This window comes from Eleutherodactylus coqui, chromosome 7, assembly GCF_035609145.1.
Source record: "Eleutherodactylus coqui strain aEleCoq1 chromosome 7, aEleCoq1.hap1, whole genome shotgun sequence".
NCBI lineage: Eukaryota > Metazoa > Chordata > Amphibia > Anura > Eleutherodactylidae > Eleutherodactylus > Eleutherodactylus coqui.
This window is the reverse complement of record NC_089843.1, coordinates 38,447,380-38,464,425: the sequence shown is the minus strand read 5'-3', so window position 1 is coordinate 38,464,425 and position 17,046 is coordinate 38,447,380. Positions and strand designations below refer to the sequence as shown.

General features: G+C 40.7%; 1 protein-coding gene across 1 annotated transcript in view; it reads left to right on the top strand.

Moving 5' to 3' along the window:
* Positions 1–15,970, top strand: part of ADRA1D (adrenoceptor alpha 1D) — a 127,944-nt gene extending 111,974 nt beyond the window's left edge. Inside the window, exon 2 of the mRNA XM_066572937.1 lies at positions 15,270–15,970. Coding sequence (XP_066429034.1) covers positions 15,270–15,829 — 560 coding nt within the window. The 3' untranslated portion in view covers positions 15,830–15,970. The remainder of the gene's footprint in view (positions 1–15,269) is intronic.
* Positions 15,971–17,046: the final 1,076 nt, after the last annotated feature.

The window sequence follows — 17,046 nt, the reverse complement described above, 5'->3', positions numbered from 1 at the left end:
ATGTTACTTTACTGTAACAACAGCTAAAGGATGGACCCTTGACTTCCTTTAGCTGTTACCTTTCCTAGGTACTAACAGTGTATCCCAGTACTCAGATAATCCTAGGATTTACAGAGGAGCTGAATAGTTTTACATCTGGGCCATGACAAGAATATTAGATATGAAGCACATACTGTATTAACAAAATAGGAAACACAAATCCAAAAATAGGGACTCACCATTACATGACAGGGGCAGAAGATGATGGTATCAGGATGATGAGGATGGAAATGATGATGAAACAGAGACTGAAGCAGATAACATAGAACAGAAATAACAATCAAAGAAATTCTATCCTTAATTCCAGCTCTCTGTAATTCTTTCCCTAATGTTTCCCTGAACCTGACCTTAACACTAGACACCACTGTCCCTAACTGTCCCTCAATTATCCCTACTGCTGAACCTACCTGAAATATTGTCACTGTGAACAAGAGGGCACTAGGACCCAGACAACAAGCCAAAGAAACAAGCTGAATAATGAGCTAAGGCACACAGATATAAATAGGAAATGAGCAGAATAAATCAGAGGCTAGAAAACCAGACTGGACTAGCGATAACCATAGGAACAATACTAAACTGATTAGATCTATCTTGACTAGAACAAGGTAACTACCAGCAACCTCACTACAAAAGCCAGGGATACGTAAAGTGAAGCTAGCCAATAAGGAACTTCACCCTAAATGAGGTTGGATGAGCATTGAGGTCCGCAGATCCACTTTAATAGATCAGCTGTGGAAACAGTTACATAATAGGCTTTCTGACCAAGAAGATGTCAGAAAGCCAGAGATGACGAACCAGAAGGTCCATCAAAGTTCCTGCTGGTCATAAGATACGCAACCCATATTTCATGGAGCCATAGTTCCCTTATATTGCACTAAATAAACCTTACCGACATTTTGCAAAAAGAATGGCTATAAACTTATAGGCCAGTGGTGGTGAACCTATGGCACGCGTGCCAGAGGCGGCACTCAGAGCCCTCCCTGCTGGCACGCGCTGCCATCAGCCGCTCACCACTTTAGTGAATGCCAGCAGTGCCGCGGCTCCCCTGCCGACAGCTGCGCAGCTAGCGGCGCTGATCCCGGCACACACTGAGACATCAGTGTGAAGCCAGGATTCTCTGCCCCCCTCCCAACATCGGTATTTTTGTATTATGTCGCCACCGGAGGTTAGAGGTGGCGACATAATACAGGAATTTGACATGTCACGCCCCCAGCTTGTGATTGGTTGGCGGCGTGTGTGGTCTGAGGAGAGGAAGCGTCGGCGGTATTGGCGTCATCACTAGAGGCTGGGGTGGTGGCAGCAGCACATGCAGTGGGATGAGGACAGGGAGCGGTGGTGGCAGGACCAGAGCGGTGACACCAGGGCACTGAGCACCGGCGGCAGCACCACACCCGCTGGCAGTGGGCACTGCAGGACAGGTCAGCGTATGCATTTAATTTTGCTTGGGATGTCACTATTCTACTGGGGGCCACTATGGGGTGGTCACTATTCTACCCGGGGCTGCCGTGGGGTGGTCACTATTCTACCAGGGGCCGCTGGGGGGTCACTATTACCGCTAGGGCCTCTGGGGGTGGATGGGAGGCTGTCACTATTACTGCTGGGGTATGTTTACATGTGGCGGAGATGGGCAGGGCTGTTTCAAAATAGACAGTGTGCAGATTTTGACTGCTTTTTGGATGTCGAAATGCTGCAGAATTTTCCACGGAAATTTCCGCTGAGGACATTCTGCAGTATTTCCACATCCAAAAAGCAGTCAAAATCTGCACGCTGTCTATTGTGAAGCAACCCTGTCCTTTTTAGGAACGACGGGGGAAAAAATCATACGTCGTGATGAGCCCTGCCCCCTGACGTGTTGGCACTTTGCGATAAATAAGTGGGTTTTGGGTTGCAGTCTGGGCACTCGGTCTCTAAAAGGTTCACCATCACTGTTATAGGCTATAAACCAGCAGGTATGGGTGTTCAGCTGACCAAGGAACACTTTACATGTTTCCTCCCACTATTCCAGAATGACAACAAACATCTTATTTCAAGATTTAATTGGAAAAAAACTTATTTTTATATGAAAATATTGCTGTATTTTACAATTATACTGAAATTAGAATTTCAGTAATGCTTTGATAAATCATTAGGGGCGTGTACGTGCCCATTGCGGTGCCCTTTAAATTTCAGTAGTATAATGCTGCTTTGCCTTCTAGATTCATACATATAAAAGTGAATGAGGATAAACACAATACCTGCACCTTTAAAGCCGTTGTTTAGGATTAGAAAAGCAATTCCCATTTGTTCACACATGGTAGTGCCACTCAGTTCCATTCTGCATCAAACTGCAGCACCACACACATAATGTTGACAGATCTCTGGGAAAAAAAGAAAACAAAAATACATTTTTTCTAATCCTGTACAACCCCCTTAAAAAATAATAAGGCCACTTATTTGACTTAGTTCCACAAAGATCCTTTTATCTTCCTTAAAGTCTCCTTCCCTTACGTTCCTCTAATTAGACCCTCTCAGAGCCGCTATTTGATAAAGCTCTTACTGCAGACTCACAATTCATTTGAATGAGTCTTTTTCCCTAAGACTTGCTCTTGAGAAATCTCAGCAGTAAGGTAAACTTCATGTTCCCACTTACATAACATCAACATCAGCATCAAGACCAGCCCTGGCTTCTCGCATGTTCCTGAAATCAAGAATATAATCTTAAAAATGTGATTACTTGTTGAGATAGCGCCCGGTGGATTGGAGACTCCACAAGGAGCAATCAGGCGTTCGCTTTTTAATTTAATGGCTGGCTTGTTTTTCCATTTTCTTTTTTTTTTGTGTCAATGTATCAAACTTTGGAGGAAACAAACAAAATATAATCACAGCATGGCAGCGGGACAGAATAACGCCATGTCCCGATTGTAAGGCTGAAGGATTTATGAATCAGGGGGGTTAGAAGAATCAGATGCAAGGATGTTTCTACAAAGCCAAAAACAGAAGCTTAGCAGAGTTGATTATGTAGGAAATACTGCAGATATACCTGGTGGTAGTTCATGCTACTATCCCTTTAATCTTCCTAACATACACAGCATGGCTGGACTTAGTTACATATACCCCGTTTGGTCACACAGGGTGCTGGCCACCAGCTTGTAGAGGGGACACCAGGTGGATGTAGGCTGGGGGCAACTGTCCCCCCTTAGGTCCGCCAAGTCTGATGATATTCTTCCTCCATGTGGCAGCATCTTGTGAAGCTACTTGAATCAGCCTCTTCCTGGCTCTGTCTCCTCCTTCCTAATGTTCCAAGGCGCAACTGTCAAACCCTCAGTCCCTCGCAACAGAATCACTAAGTTCTGCTATTGTATTTTATGAGCTTGGTTCTGGGGCTGTATTTATATGTTCAGCTGGATCCTCCTATAATATCTGTATACGGAGGTGGTTTCATGCTGTATTTATGTTATAACCTTGGTACGGGTCCTGTATTTATGTTACGAGTTCAGTCCTAGAGCTGTATTTATGTTATGAGCTTGGTACAGGTCCTGTATTTTTGTTATGAGCTTAGTTCTGGTGCTATAGGAATATACTGAGCTTGGCTTTGTTGCTATATTTATGTTCTGAGCTTAGTTATGGTGCTGTATTTATATAATGAGTTTGGTTCTGTTACTGTATTTATGTTATGAACTTGGTTCTGGTATTATATCTATCTTCTGAAGATGGTCCATGCCATATTTACATGTATGCCTCCAATTTCTTACTAGGTATGTTTCTCATGGAATCTGATAGGAATAAGGAATCAATTAAATGCTATATTATAGAGGTGGAATATGGCACCTCATGGGGAATTATATAATGGCACACAGTACTTGCTGCTAAGTAATATAAAACTATAAGCTTTCCATGTGACACCATACCAGTGTTGTGCATTACAAGGGTTGTGCCCAGAGTACAATCCCTATTCATATGCCTCTTTAGGGCACATCAAGAACAGGGAATCCATTGGAGATTGCCAATCATAACCTGGAATAGAGAGATGCTTAGTAAGAGCGGCTCTCATTCTGACAGGTCTTCCACCGTCCTGGCATTAGAGGAGGTGATTCATGTGAATGGTTGTCCTCTAATACTACATTTCCCCCATAGCGACTACTCCAAGAAAAATTTGTATCTGGCCGCGACTTGCCTCAGCAAAACCAACTGATTGCCGGGGGTGCTAAGAATGGAATTGGGGGCGATCAGCTCTTTTGCCCCAGGCCCCATATTCTGGGTGGAGTTCCGGCTCCTCTGACCTTGCTCTTAACACTGGGAGGAGCCACATCTGGTCATACGTACATTCAAATGACTAGCTGACCATGTAATAGGTGAACTTTGTGAGCTGTTCTCCTTTATACTGTAGATCAAAGAGGGGTTTTAATAGGACATTCAAAAGGTGATTGTCCATTTAAAGTGACTTGTCTTGGCTTTGGGTCAATGGGGCCAGTTGCATATTATAGCTTTGCAGCCATGGCCTTGATGACTTTATCACAGTTTTTTTTTTTCTCTACGTCCCTTTTCTCTGTACAGATTCCCATAAGGTACAGCTCCTAGCACTTTGAATCTATCAAATGGGGGCCTACACCATTTAATATCACAGCATGACTTCACATTTGATTGACAATGAGCAATGGCGACCGCCCAGTTGACAGATTCAAAGTGCCAAAAGCCAATTCTAACAGTACTCAATATGCAGGAACAGGGAGAAGTTGAAACAAGAAAAGGCTGCGATAGAGTCAATGGGCCATGGCTATAAAGCTATGCAGCTGACCCATGAATCACAGGTTCTATTTAATGATTGGTCTCTGCAGCCACTTTGTACATAGCTACAAATCTGGTTATGAATGGAGCAGCTTTATCTTCCCTTTCACAGCAGGAAGTCCCAGCATGGCTTCAAGTACCAGTTAGCAGCTAAAGTTAATTAAGTCAATTAACCACTATCCTACAGCAGTGAGATATATAGAAGTGCATCCTACAGTACACTAGAACATTACGTGATTGTGATGCTGAGATATAAATCCTGGATTGTTTTCAGCCATTTTCATTCTTGAATAGACTTCGAGCTTTCTATAAGTCTATAAACTGAATCTTGTGTACTTAAGCGGAACCTAGAGATTACTTGCATGTTTTTCATTAGATTACACCAAGAATAGGATATAAGGATAATCCTGAGCTTCAAGGCATATCACTGGTTGAACATAACAAGTACTTGGATACGTTTCCTTAAAGAGATCACATTATGAGCTACAGTTATCTTTACATTAAAATATTATGCCCTATCAAAATTAAACTGGCCATAAAAAAAGTCCAAATGGACCCCTAGGGTGCCAATTGTTGGGCCAGAAGAAGCAAGTTCCACCACTATGACTCCATAGAGTCCCGCTTCTAAGATGTCCCAGTTTCTAGCAAATATATTATCTTTCGGCAAGGCTGATGGTCTGAGAGAAATCACTGAAGGCAACAGAAATGTCGAAATAAAGGAAGAAATCCCTGAAAAAGGTCCTTTAACCCCTTGAGTGGCGGGTTTCCTACCACCCTGTTGTGCCCACCAGGGCAGGTTTTTTAAAATGGTCTAATCATTGAATTTCAACTAGTTTTGCAGTTGCGTCTCAAGAGCCATAACTTTTTAATTTTTCCATTGACATGGCCATATAAGGGCTTGTTTTTTGCGGGACAAGTTGTGATTTTTTAAACAGGGGGGAGGAAAAAAAGAAATGGGGAAAAAAGAAAAAAGGGGCCATGTCATTAAGGGGTTAAATAATGTATTAACTTCCTTCTCTGGGTCATTACGACGCACATGGATACCACATGTGTGATTGTATTTTTGATTTTTTACAAAGTAAAGGGAGACAAGTGTTTTTTTTATTTTTTTAATAATTTTTTTACTTTTTTTTTTTTTTTAATTTTTTAAAAAATTTTTATTGTTTTTTGTCCCTTTAGGGGACTTCCACAGGGACCCATCAGGACCCCTGATCACATTCCAGGGGTCCGATGGTGACAGCCCTTTACATGCTGCAGTGACAGCCCTTTACATGCTGCAGTCACATAGACTGCAGCATGTAAAGGGTTAACACAGCAGAGATCGGAGGTTTTCTCTGATCTCTGCTGTAAGAGCTGGTACCTAGCTGTCCTCTGACAGCTAACAACCAGCTCTCCCTGCCACAGAGACCATCGGCTTGCTTCTGACAAGCCGATGGTCTCTATGGCAACCTGTAAACAAAGCAGGACATTGCCGACATGCCGGCAATATCTTCTGCTGGTTTTTCAAAGCCCTTGCACTGCTCTGTGTGGGTCTGTGCAGGCAGAGCACACTGTCACAGCTTGTGGCATTGTGCTCTGCAGCTCCCATAGTGATACATAGCCCGGAAATCTTCCGGGCTATGTTGCTATGAGCAGTGGAGCTCGTCCCCGGAAATTTTCCGGGCGTGCCACTCAAGGGGTTAAGGTTTCTTAGCGGGGAAATGGCTTTGAAGCTGTTTGAGAGCCACTCTCATGGTATTTCCCTGGGAACAGGTTTCCCTTAGTTTTGCCTTATAGAAGCTACTTTTAGAATATGACAAAAACATTTTCAAAATGGTGAAGATAAATTTTTCCATCTACTCTACTAAGGAATATGGAAAGCCTGTGTCTGGTGGACTCAAGCCATCTATGCATGATATGCACGGCCAATTTCTGGATTACCATGGCTTCCCTGCATGCAGATAAGTGGTGATCTTGATGACTCCTGTTATGAAAGAGGTTAAATGAAGTGAGACGACCCCTTTAATTGCACTCTAATTGCAAAATCAGCACCATCCTCAAAAGAGTTTTTTTTTTACTTCAAACATTAATAACACTTTAGAAAATATGTCTACAAGTCATCAATCCGTAAAAATGACTGCTCATACAGTTAATGTGTACAGCTGAGCAGAAAGGATTTATGGAATTGTCCTTTGGAGAAGATGACATGATGGTGAGAATCAAGTCTAATATAAATAATTGGAGGGATATGTTTGTGCAGTGACCAATCCTAAGAAAACACAGACATTTCTACAAATATAAATTCCAAGGGACAAGTACTTGAAACTTGGAACTGTCTCTGAAAATTAGTAGAGCTTCATGTTTTATAAGGCAAACCTGTATGTTAGAGAACAAATCTAGTCAATATTGATTTTACCATCCATAGAGCAATAAACGTTCTTGATGAACATAAGAAAAATATTGATTCTTAGAAAACTCCTGCTAAGATACTGCCTCATACAGACAAAAACATTGCAGTCAAGGTACTATTATACTACGCCTATATAGATGAATATAACTACTATAATACTGCCTTCTATCTACAAGAATATAACTACTATAATACTGCCTCCTATGTACAAGAATATAACTACTATAATACTGTCCGCTATGTACAAGAATATAACTACTATAATACTGCCCCTATGTACAAAAATATAATTACTATAATACTGCCCCCTATGTACAAGAATATAACTACTATAATACTGCCCCCTATGTACAAGAATATAACTACTATAATACTGCCCCTATGTACAAAAATATAATTACTATAATACTGCCTCCTATGTACAAGCATATAACTATAAAACTACTATAATACTGCCTCCTATGTACAAGAATATAACTACTATAATACTGCCTCCTATGTACAGGAATATAACTGCTATAATACTGCCCCCTATGTACAAGAATATAAATACTATATTACTGCTGCTATGTACAAGAATATAACTACTATAATACTTCCCCTATGTACAAGAATATAAATACTATAATACTGCCCCTTATGTACAAGAATATAACTACTATAATACTGCCTCCTATGAACAAGAATATAACTACTATAATACTGCCCCTATGTACAAAAATATAATTACTATAATACTGCCTCCTATGTACAAGCATATAACTATAAAACTACTATAATACTGCCTCCTATGTACAAGACTATAACTACTATAATACTGCCCCCTATGTACAAGAATATAACTACTATAATACTGCCTCCTATGTACTGGAATATAACTGCTATAATACTGCCCCCTATGTACAAGAATATAAATACTATATTACTGCTGCTATGTACAAGAATATAACTACTATAATACTTCCCCTATGTACAAGAATATAAATACTATAATACTGCTCCCTATGTACAAGAATATAACTACTATAATACTGCTCCCTGTGTACAAGAATATAACTACCATAATGCTGCCCCCTATGTACAAGAATATAAATACTATAATACTGCCCCCCATGTACAAGAATATAACTACTATAATACTGCCCCCTATGTACAAGAATATAACTACTATAATACTGCCCCCTATGTACAAGAATATAACTACTATAATACTGCCCCCTATGTACAAGAATATAACTACTATAATACTGCTCCCTATGTACAAGAATATAACCACTATAATACTGCCTTCTATGTACAAGAATATAACTAATATAATACTGCCCCCTATGTACAAGAATATAACTACTATAATACTGCCTCCTATGTACAAGAATATAACTGCTATAATACTGCCCCCTATGTACAAGTGTATAACTACTATATACTGCACCCTATGAACAAGAATATAACTACTATAATACTGCCCCCTATGTACAAGAATATAACTACTATAATACTGCCTCCTATATACAAGAATATAACTACTATAATACTGCCCCCTATGAACAAGAATATAAATACTATAATACTGGCCCTTATGTACAAGAATATCACTACTATAATACTGCCATCTATGTACAAGAATATAACTACTATAATACTGCCCCCTATGTACAAGAATATAACTATGATTATACTGCCTCCTATGTACAAGAATATAACTACTATAATACTGCCCCCTATGTACAGGAATATAACTACGATAATACTGCCTCCTATGTACAAGAATATAACTACTATAATACTGCCTCTATGTACAAGTATATAACTACTATATACTGCCCCCTATGTACAAGAATACAACTGCTATAATACTGCCCCCTATGTACAAGTATATAACTACTATAATACTGCTCCCTAGATACAAGAATATAACTACTATATTACTGCCGTCTATGTACAAGAATATAACTACTATAATACTGCCCCTATGTACAAGAATATAACTACTATAATACTCCCATCTATGTACAAGAATATAACTACTATAATACTGCTTCTATGTACAAGAATATAACTTCTATAATACTGCCCCCTATGTACAAGAATATAACTACTATATTACTGCCCCCTATGTACAAGAATATAACTACTATAATACTGCCCCCTATGTACAAGAATATAACTACTATAATACTGCTTCTATGTACAAGAATATAACTACTATAATACTGCCTCCTATGTACAAGAATATAACTACTATAATAGTGCCCCCAATGTACAAGAATATAACTACGATAATACTGCCTCATATGTACAAGAATATAAATACTATAATACTGCTCCTATGTACAAGAACTTAACTACTATAATACTGCCTCCTATGAACAAGAATATAAATACTATAATACTGCCCCTTATGTACAAGAATATAACTACTATAATACTGCCCCTTATGTACAAGAATATAACTACTATAATACTGCCTCTTATGTACAAGAATATAATTACTACCGTGTCTCCCCGAAAATAAGACACTGTTTTATATTTTTGTTTGCCCCAAAAAGGGCACAGTGTCTTCTTTTGGGGGGGTTTTCCCTTACCTGGTTCGTGGCGTTCCGATGCCTCACGATGGTGTCCGGCGGCGCGGCGTCCTCCTCACCTCACAGATGCCTTCTGCTTGCGACGTGATGTCATTCACTGAATGGCTGTGATTGGCTCATCGGGCGCCGGCTGTAATTACAGCCGGCACCTGATAAGCCAATCACAGAGCTCGCTTTGCTGGAGGCGGGATATCCAAAGCCCTGTCGCCAGCAGAAGGCAGCTGTGAGACGGAGGAGGACATCGCCGCAGACACCAACGGGACACTGCAGACACCATCGGGATGCTGCGGACCATGTGAGTATTAATTTGGGGGGGCACTCGAGATAGGTCCTATTTTTGGGGAGGCCTTATATTTCAAGCCTCCCAAAAAAATCTGATAGGTCTTACTATTGGGGTAGGGCCTATTTTGGGGGAAACACTGTATAATACTGCCCCCTGTGTACAAGAATATAACTGCTGTAATACTGCTGCTATGAATAAGAACATATAATATTAGTGGAATAACTGTTTGTTCAGCCTTCTTTCCCAGAATAAGTAACCTTTACGCTCTGTCTGGGATTGAGCAGAGCTAGCTGTACATAACCTGCTGTGTTTCGATGTTTGCACGCCCCACGTTGAATATTTGTCACACTCACTGTTTGAGTAGTTGGGAAGAGGTCGTCCTTGGTCCTTTGATCACAGGCCCTGAGCAGCCAAGCACCTATGTGAGTTAAATATTTGGAAAAAAATATAAACTGAAATCCTTTCTTGCTGCTTTGTTATGATTGAGCCGAGCCTGTAGAATAAAGGTACAGCCAACGTCAACACACTAGGGCTTATGTAATAGAGATAGGAACAAACATGGCGTTTTATCACAGGCATGTTATGAGCAACAGTGAGGAAACACTTTAAGAATCCATCCATCTTGCTGGACATTGAGGACGTCTGTAGTAGCAGAAGTTTTCTGAAATGCTATATAAGTATCTATCTATATATCTATCTAATATCTGTCTCATATCTATATATCTATCTATCTCTATCTATCTATCTATCTATCTATCCCATATCTATCTATCTATTTATCTATCTATCTATCCCATATCTATCTATCTATCCCATATCTATCTATCTATCTATCTATCTATCTATCTATCTATCTATCTATCTATCTATCTATCTATCTATCTATCCCATATCTATCTATCTCCTATCTATCTATCTATCTATCTATCTATCTATCTAATCTATCTATCTATCTATCTATCTATCTATCTATCTATCTATCCCATATCTATCTATCTATCTATCTATCTATCTATCTATCTATCTATCTATCTATCTATCTATCTATCTCTCTCTCATATCTATCTATCTATCTATCTATCTATCTATCTATCTATCTATCTATCTATCTATCTATCTATCTATCTATCTATCTATCTATCTATCTATCTATCTATCTATCTACCTCTCGTCTCCTCATTATCGCACAACCCTAAACGGCTCATTGATACTTTTCACTCCCTTCTCAGCCCTAAACCGCAGCCCCCTGTGACGGATCTCAGTGATGTTGAGTTGGCTGCCTACTTCAAAAAGAAAATTGATGACATCCGTCAAGAAATAACTTCCCAAGACTAGCCCTGACCCTAGTCTTGTCAGCACTGCATCTAGCTCCTGCTCACTGTCTGTACTCAGACCAACGACAGAGGAAGAAGTCTCCAAATTTCTTTCCTCTGCTCGCCCCACCACCTGCGCTAGCGACCCCCTCCCCTCACACCTCCTCCGATCCCTCTCCCTAGTGGTCATCTCCCATCTCATCACTATATTTAACCTCTCTCTGACCTCTGGCATCCTTCCCTCTTCTTTCAAACACGCCATCATATCCCCACTGCTAAAGAAGCCGACTCTTGACGCGACTGATGCTGCCAACTACCGACCCATCTCAAACCTCCCCTTCATCTCCAAACTACTAGAACACCTAGCTTATTCCCTCCTTGTAAGCTATCTTTCAGAGAACTCTCTCCTCAACCCCCTACAGTCTGGCTTCCGACCCCAACACTCGACGGAAACTGCACTTACAAGGGTATCAAACGACCTACTGACAGCCAAATCGAGGGGCGATTACTTCCTACTGATCCTCCTCAACCTTTCCGCAGCATTTGACACTGTTGACCACTAACTCCTCCTCAGTATGCTTCACTCCATTGGACTAAAGGATCCTGCTCTCTCCTGGTTCTCCTCCTACCTAGCTGACCGCTCTTTCAGCATCTCCTTTGCTGGCTCTACCTCTCCTTCTCTTCCTCTTGCTGTTGGGGTCCCCCAGGGCTCGGTCCTCGGCCCCCTCCTTTTCTCCATCTACACAGCCCCTGTTGGACAAAGAATCAGGAGTTTTGGCCTCCAATACCACCTCTATGCTGATGACACCCATCTATACAGCTTTTCTCGTGACATCTCTACACCTTTCCTCCAAAACCTCACCGACTGTCTGTCCGCTGTCTCTAACACTATGTCCTCTCTCTACCTAAACCTCTCTAAAACTGACTTACTGGTGTTTCCTCCTTCCTCATCGGCCTCCCCTGCATCGGACTCTACCCCCTCCAATCCATCCTGAATGCGGCAGCCAGGCTCATATTCCTGTCCAGCCGCTACTCGGACGCCTCTGCTCTGTGCCGGCAATGCACTGGCTTCCCGTTAAATACAGAATTCAATTTAAACGTACTACCTTCATCCACAAAGCCCTCCACAGCGCAGCGCCCCCCTATATTGCCTCGCTCATCTCAATCCATCACCCAGCCCGGGCTCTTCGGGCGGAATATGTTGGCGGTATTCAAATAAAGATTATTATTATTTATCTATCTATCTCATATCTATCTATCTATCTATCTATCTATCTATCTATCTATCTATCTATCTATCTATCTATCTCATATCTATCTCATATCTATCTATCTATTTATCTCTCTCATATCTATCTCTCATATCTATCTATCTTCTAGCTTTCTATCTCATATCTATCTATCTATCTGCTATTTATCTCTCTCATATGTATCTATTTCATATCTTTCTATCTATATATCTATCTATCTCATATCTATCTATCTATCTATCTATCTATCTATCTATCTATCTATCTATCTATCTCCTATCTATCTTCTAGCTATCTATATCATATCCATCTCCTATCTATCTATCTATCTATCTATCTATCTATCTATCTATCTATCTATCTATCTATCTATCTATCTCAAATCTCTCTCTCATATCTATCTCTCATATCTATCTATCTATCTATCTATCTCATATATATCTGTCTCAAACCTATCTCTCTCATATCTATCTCTCATATTTATCTATTTCATATCTTTCTATCTCATATCTATCTATTCCATATCTTTCTATCTATCTATCTCATATCTATCTATCTATCTATCTATCTATCTATCTATCTATCTATCTATCTCATATCTATCTATCTATCTATCTATCTATCTATCTATCTATCTATCTATCTATCTATCTATCGATCTCATATCTATCTATCTATCTATCTATCTCATATCTATCTCTCATATCTATCTATCTATCTTTCTCATATCTATCTATCTATCTATCTATCTATCTATCGATCTATCTATTTCATCTGGCTCATTTACTTCAGTATATTATTTGCACTCATTGGACATCTGTTTTCTTACTTTCGGTTTAAAGTTTCAGATTATTATATCCTTGCTGTGATAGAAATTATCAGTTTATGTCTTGACGTCTGTTTATACAGCCGCCTATCTAAACGAACCAAGCTGCAGTGTAAAGTATGAGGGAGGAACAGAGTAGCAATTGTGAGCATCAGACTACCGCAAAAGATGAATAATTTTTTGAATATTTTCCACTTGTATTACTTATCATGTACTGATCCTGAATTACAATCCAGAGCTGCACTCACTATTCTGCTGGTGGAGTCACTGTGTACATACATTACTTATCCTGTACTGATCCTGAGTTACATCCTGTATTATACCCCAGAGCTGCACTCACTATTCTGCTGGTGGAGTCACTGTGTACATAGATTACTTATCCTGTAGTGGTCCTGACTTACATGCTGTATTATACTGCAGAGCTGCACTCACTATTCTGCTGGTGGAGTCACTGTGTACATACATTACTTATCCTGTACTGCTCCTGAGTTACATCCTGTATTATACTCCAGAGCTGCACTCACTATTTTGCTGATGGAGTCACTGTGTACATACATTACTTATCCTGTACTGATCCTGAGTTACATCCTGTATTATACTCCAGAGCTGCACTCACTATTCTGCTGGTGGAGTCACCGTGTACATACATTACTTATCCTGTACTAACCCTGAGTTACATCCTGTATCATACTCCAGAGCTACACTCACTATTCTGCTGGTGGAGTCACTGTGTACATACATTACTTATCCTGTACTGATCCTGAGTTACATCCTGTATTATACTCCAGAGCTGCACTCACTATTCTGCTGATGGAGTCGCTGTGTACATACATTACTTATCCTGTACTGATCCTAAGTTACATCCTATATTATATTGCAGAGCTGCACTCACTATTCTGCTGGTGGAGTCACTGTGTACATACATTACTTATCCTGCACTGATCCTGAGTTACGTCATGTATTATACTCCAGAGCTGCACTCACTATTCTGCTGTCGGAGTCGCTGTGTACATAAATTACATTACTTAGCTATAAATATCATTGATTGATAATGCCATAGTGAAGATTACTGTTATCTTTGTTGCTGAGAATGTGAGCTATAAGCCTTCATGTGTCATCCTGTATGTAATACTTAAAGGGGATGTCCAAGATTAGAAAAATCATGGCTACATTGTTCTAAAAACAGCGCCACACCTGTTTACAGTTAATGCGTGAAATTGCAGGTCAACCCTGTTAAAGTGAATCAGACGGAACTGCGACAGCACACACAACCTGTGAATAGGAGTGGCACTTTTTTTTGGAAGCAAGCAGCCTATTTTTTCAAATCCAGACAATCCCTTTAAGGGGGTTGTATCAAAAACAATTTTTACCACCTATCCACAGAACAGGTGATAAAAGTCTCATCAGTGGGTATCTACGCCTCTTCTGTCGGTGTGGGCTTGTTGCACCAACCGCAGTGACTTCAGACTGATTGGAGTGGTGATCGCGCATACCCGGCACCACTCCATTTACTTCAATGGGGGAAACAGGCAGCTATCTCCGGCAGTCCCATAAAAAATTACTGGAGCAGCGCCACGCATGCTGACCACTGTTACATTCAATCTTCTCCTCACTGTGGGGGCTACAGTGAGTCTTCAGTGAGGAGGAGGAGGGCACGGGACCCCCCATTCTCTAGGTCAGTGGGGGTCTTAGTGGTGAGACACTGCTAATTAGACTTTTATCACCTGAATGGGTGCTAAAAATAGTTTTTTGTACAACCCATTAAAGTCTTGATGTATGTGATTGATCTATCATTCTTAATTGTTTTTGTCTCTTTTTAGGGTCATTTTTTCCGCAATTGAGACCTCATGAGGGTGTCTTTAAATTCATCTTCTGGTTGGGATACTTTAATAGCTGCGTCAACCCTATTATATACCCATGTTCCAGCAAGGAATTCAAAAGGGCCTTCATAAGACTGCTGAGATGCCGCTTCCGGAGAAGACGGCGTCCTCTATGGAGAGTCTATGATAATCAATGGAGAACTTCAATGACCAGTTCCAGGAGGGGGTCAGACACAGAACAATCTACGGACCTCACCTCCGTAAACTCCTCATTTATTTTCAACCCGGGTAACCATGGGATTGCCACAAGGAGGAAGAGCATGGATTTTAATGGGTGGAAACTCATCTCTCCTTTTCGAAACTCTTCTTCTCAACTGAAAGAAAAAATGAACAACCTTTCTAATAAAATAAGGAACAGCTCAACGAAAAGTAACATATCGGCGTCCTACAAGAGTGAGGTGGAGTCCATCTCCATGGCTGTTTCCAATGACTTTTCAGAACTAGAGTATCAAATGTACGACCTCACGGACTGTTGCGGGTTCCGAGAAACAGATATCTAGATATATGTCCTATATTGTCCTGATTTTTATTGATATTTCTTTCCATGTGGGCGGGATGGAATGTCATAGTGATTTTGTGAAAAAAAGTATGGATTGTAAATGAGTTTTTGGTATTAATATAAGAATTTCAAAACATTAGAAGTAGAAGGTGGTTTGACTTTTTTTAAGTTTTTGGTGTTTTTGCCAGTGGTTGACATTAAAATATCATATTATTGGTTTGGAACCCGTTGTCCTCAAAGTATTCAGGTGTATGAACCCCTTCATCAAAGAGATGTTTACCTCACCCTACATGGCTTGTAGGGTTAAACACAGCTGAAACGAGCTTTTACCTACAAATATACATTTGATTTAGTGCCTGCGACTTAAAGGGGTTGTCCCGCGCCGAAACGGGTTTTTTTTTTTTTCAACCCCCCCCCCCCCCCGTTCGGCGCGAGACAACCCCGATGCAGGGGTTAAAAAAGAACACCGGACAGCGCTTACCTGAATCCCCGCGCTCCGGTGACTTCTTACTTACCTGCTGAAGATGGCCGCCGGCATCTTCTCCCTCGGTGGACCGCAGGGCTTCTGTGCGGTCCATTGCCGATTCTAGCCTCCTGATTGGCTGGAATCGGCACGTGACGGGGCGGAGCTACACGGAGCCCCATTCAGAAAAGGAGAAGACCCGGACTGCGCAAGCGCGTCTAATTTGGCCATTAGACGGCGAAAATTAGACGGCAACCATGGAGACGAGGACGCCAGCAACGGAACAGGTAAGTGAAAAACTTTTGATAACTTCTGTATGGCTCATAATTAATGCACAATGTACATTACAAAGTGCATTAATATGACCATACAGAAGTGTATAGACCCACTTGCTGCCGCGGGACAACCCCTTTAAGCCTCATTTATACGCAAAGATGATTGCTCAAAATTCGTTCAAAAGATAGGATGATTGACAGTTTAAGCGATCATTTTGCATAAGCTGCTAATGGGCACTAATGCCCATTAGAAGCTTATTACCTTCATTTGCATGTAAATGAGGGCCCATGAGTTGTATGCCAAGAACAGCAGGTGGTCTGTTCTCTGCATACAGCTCTTTGTTCTACCTCAGGACTGCAAGCTGAATACAATGTAAACAGTGCTCCCGTGGAGAAACACAGCATGTGGTCCCTGCTATCAGCTCTCTGGCCGAACAATGGATTTTATACTCACCTAAAAATCATCGTTTGGTCGAAAAG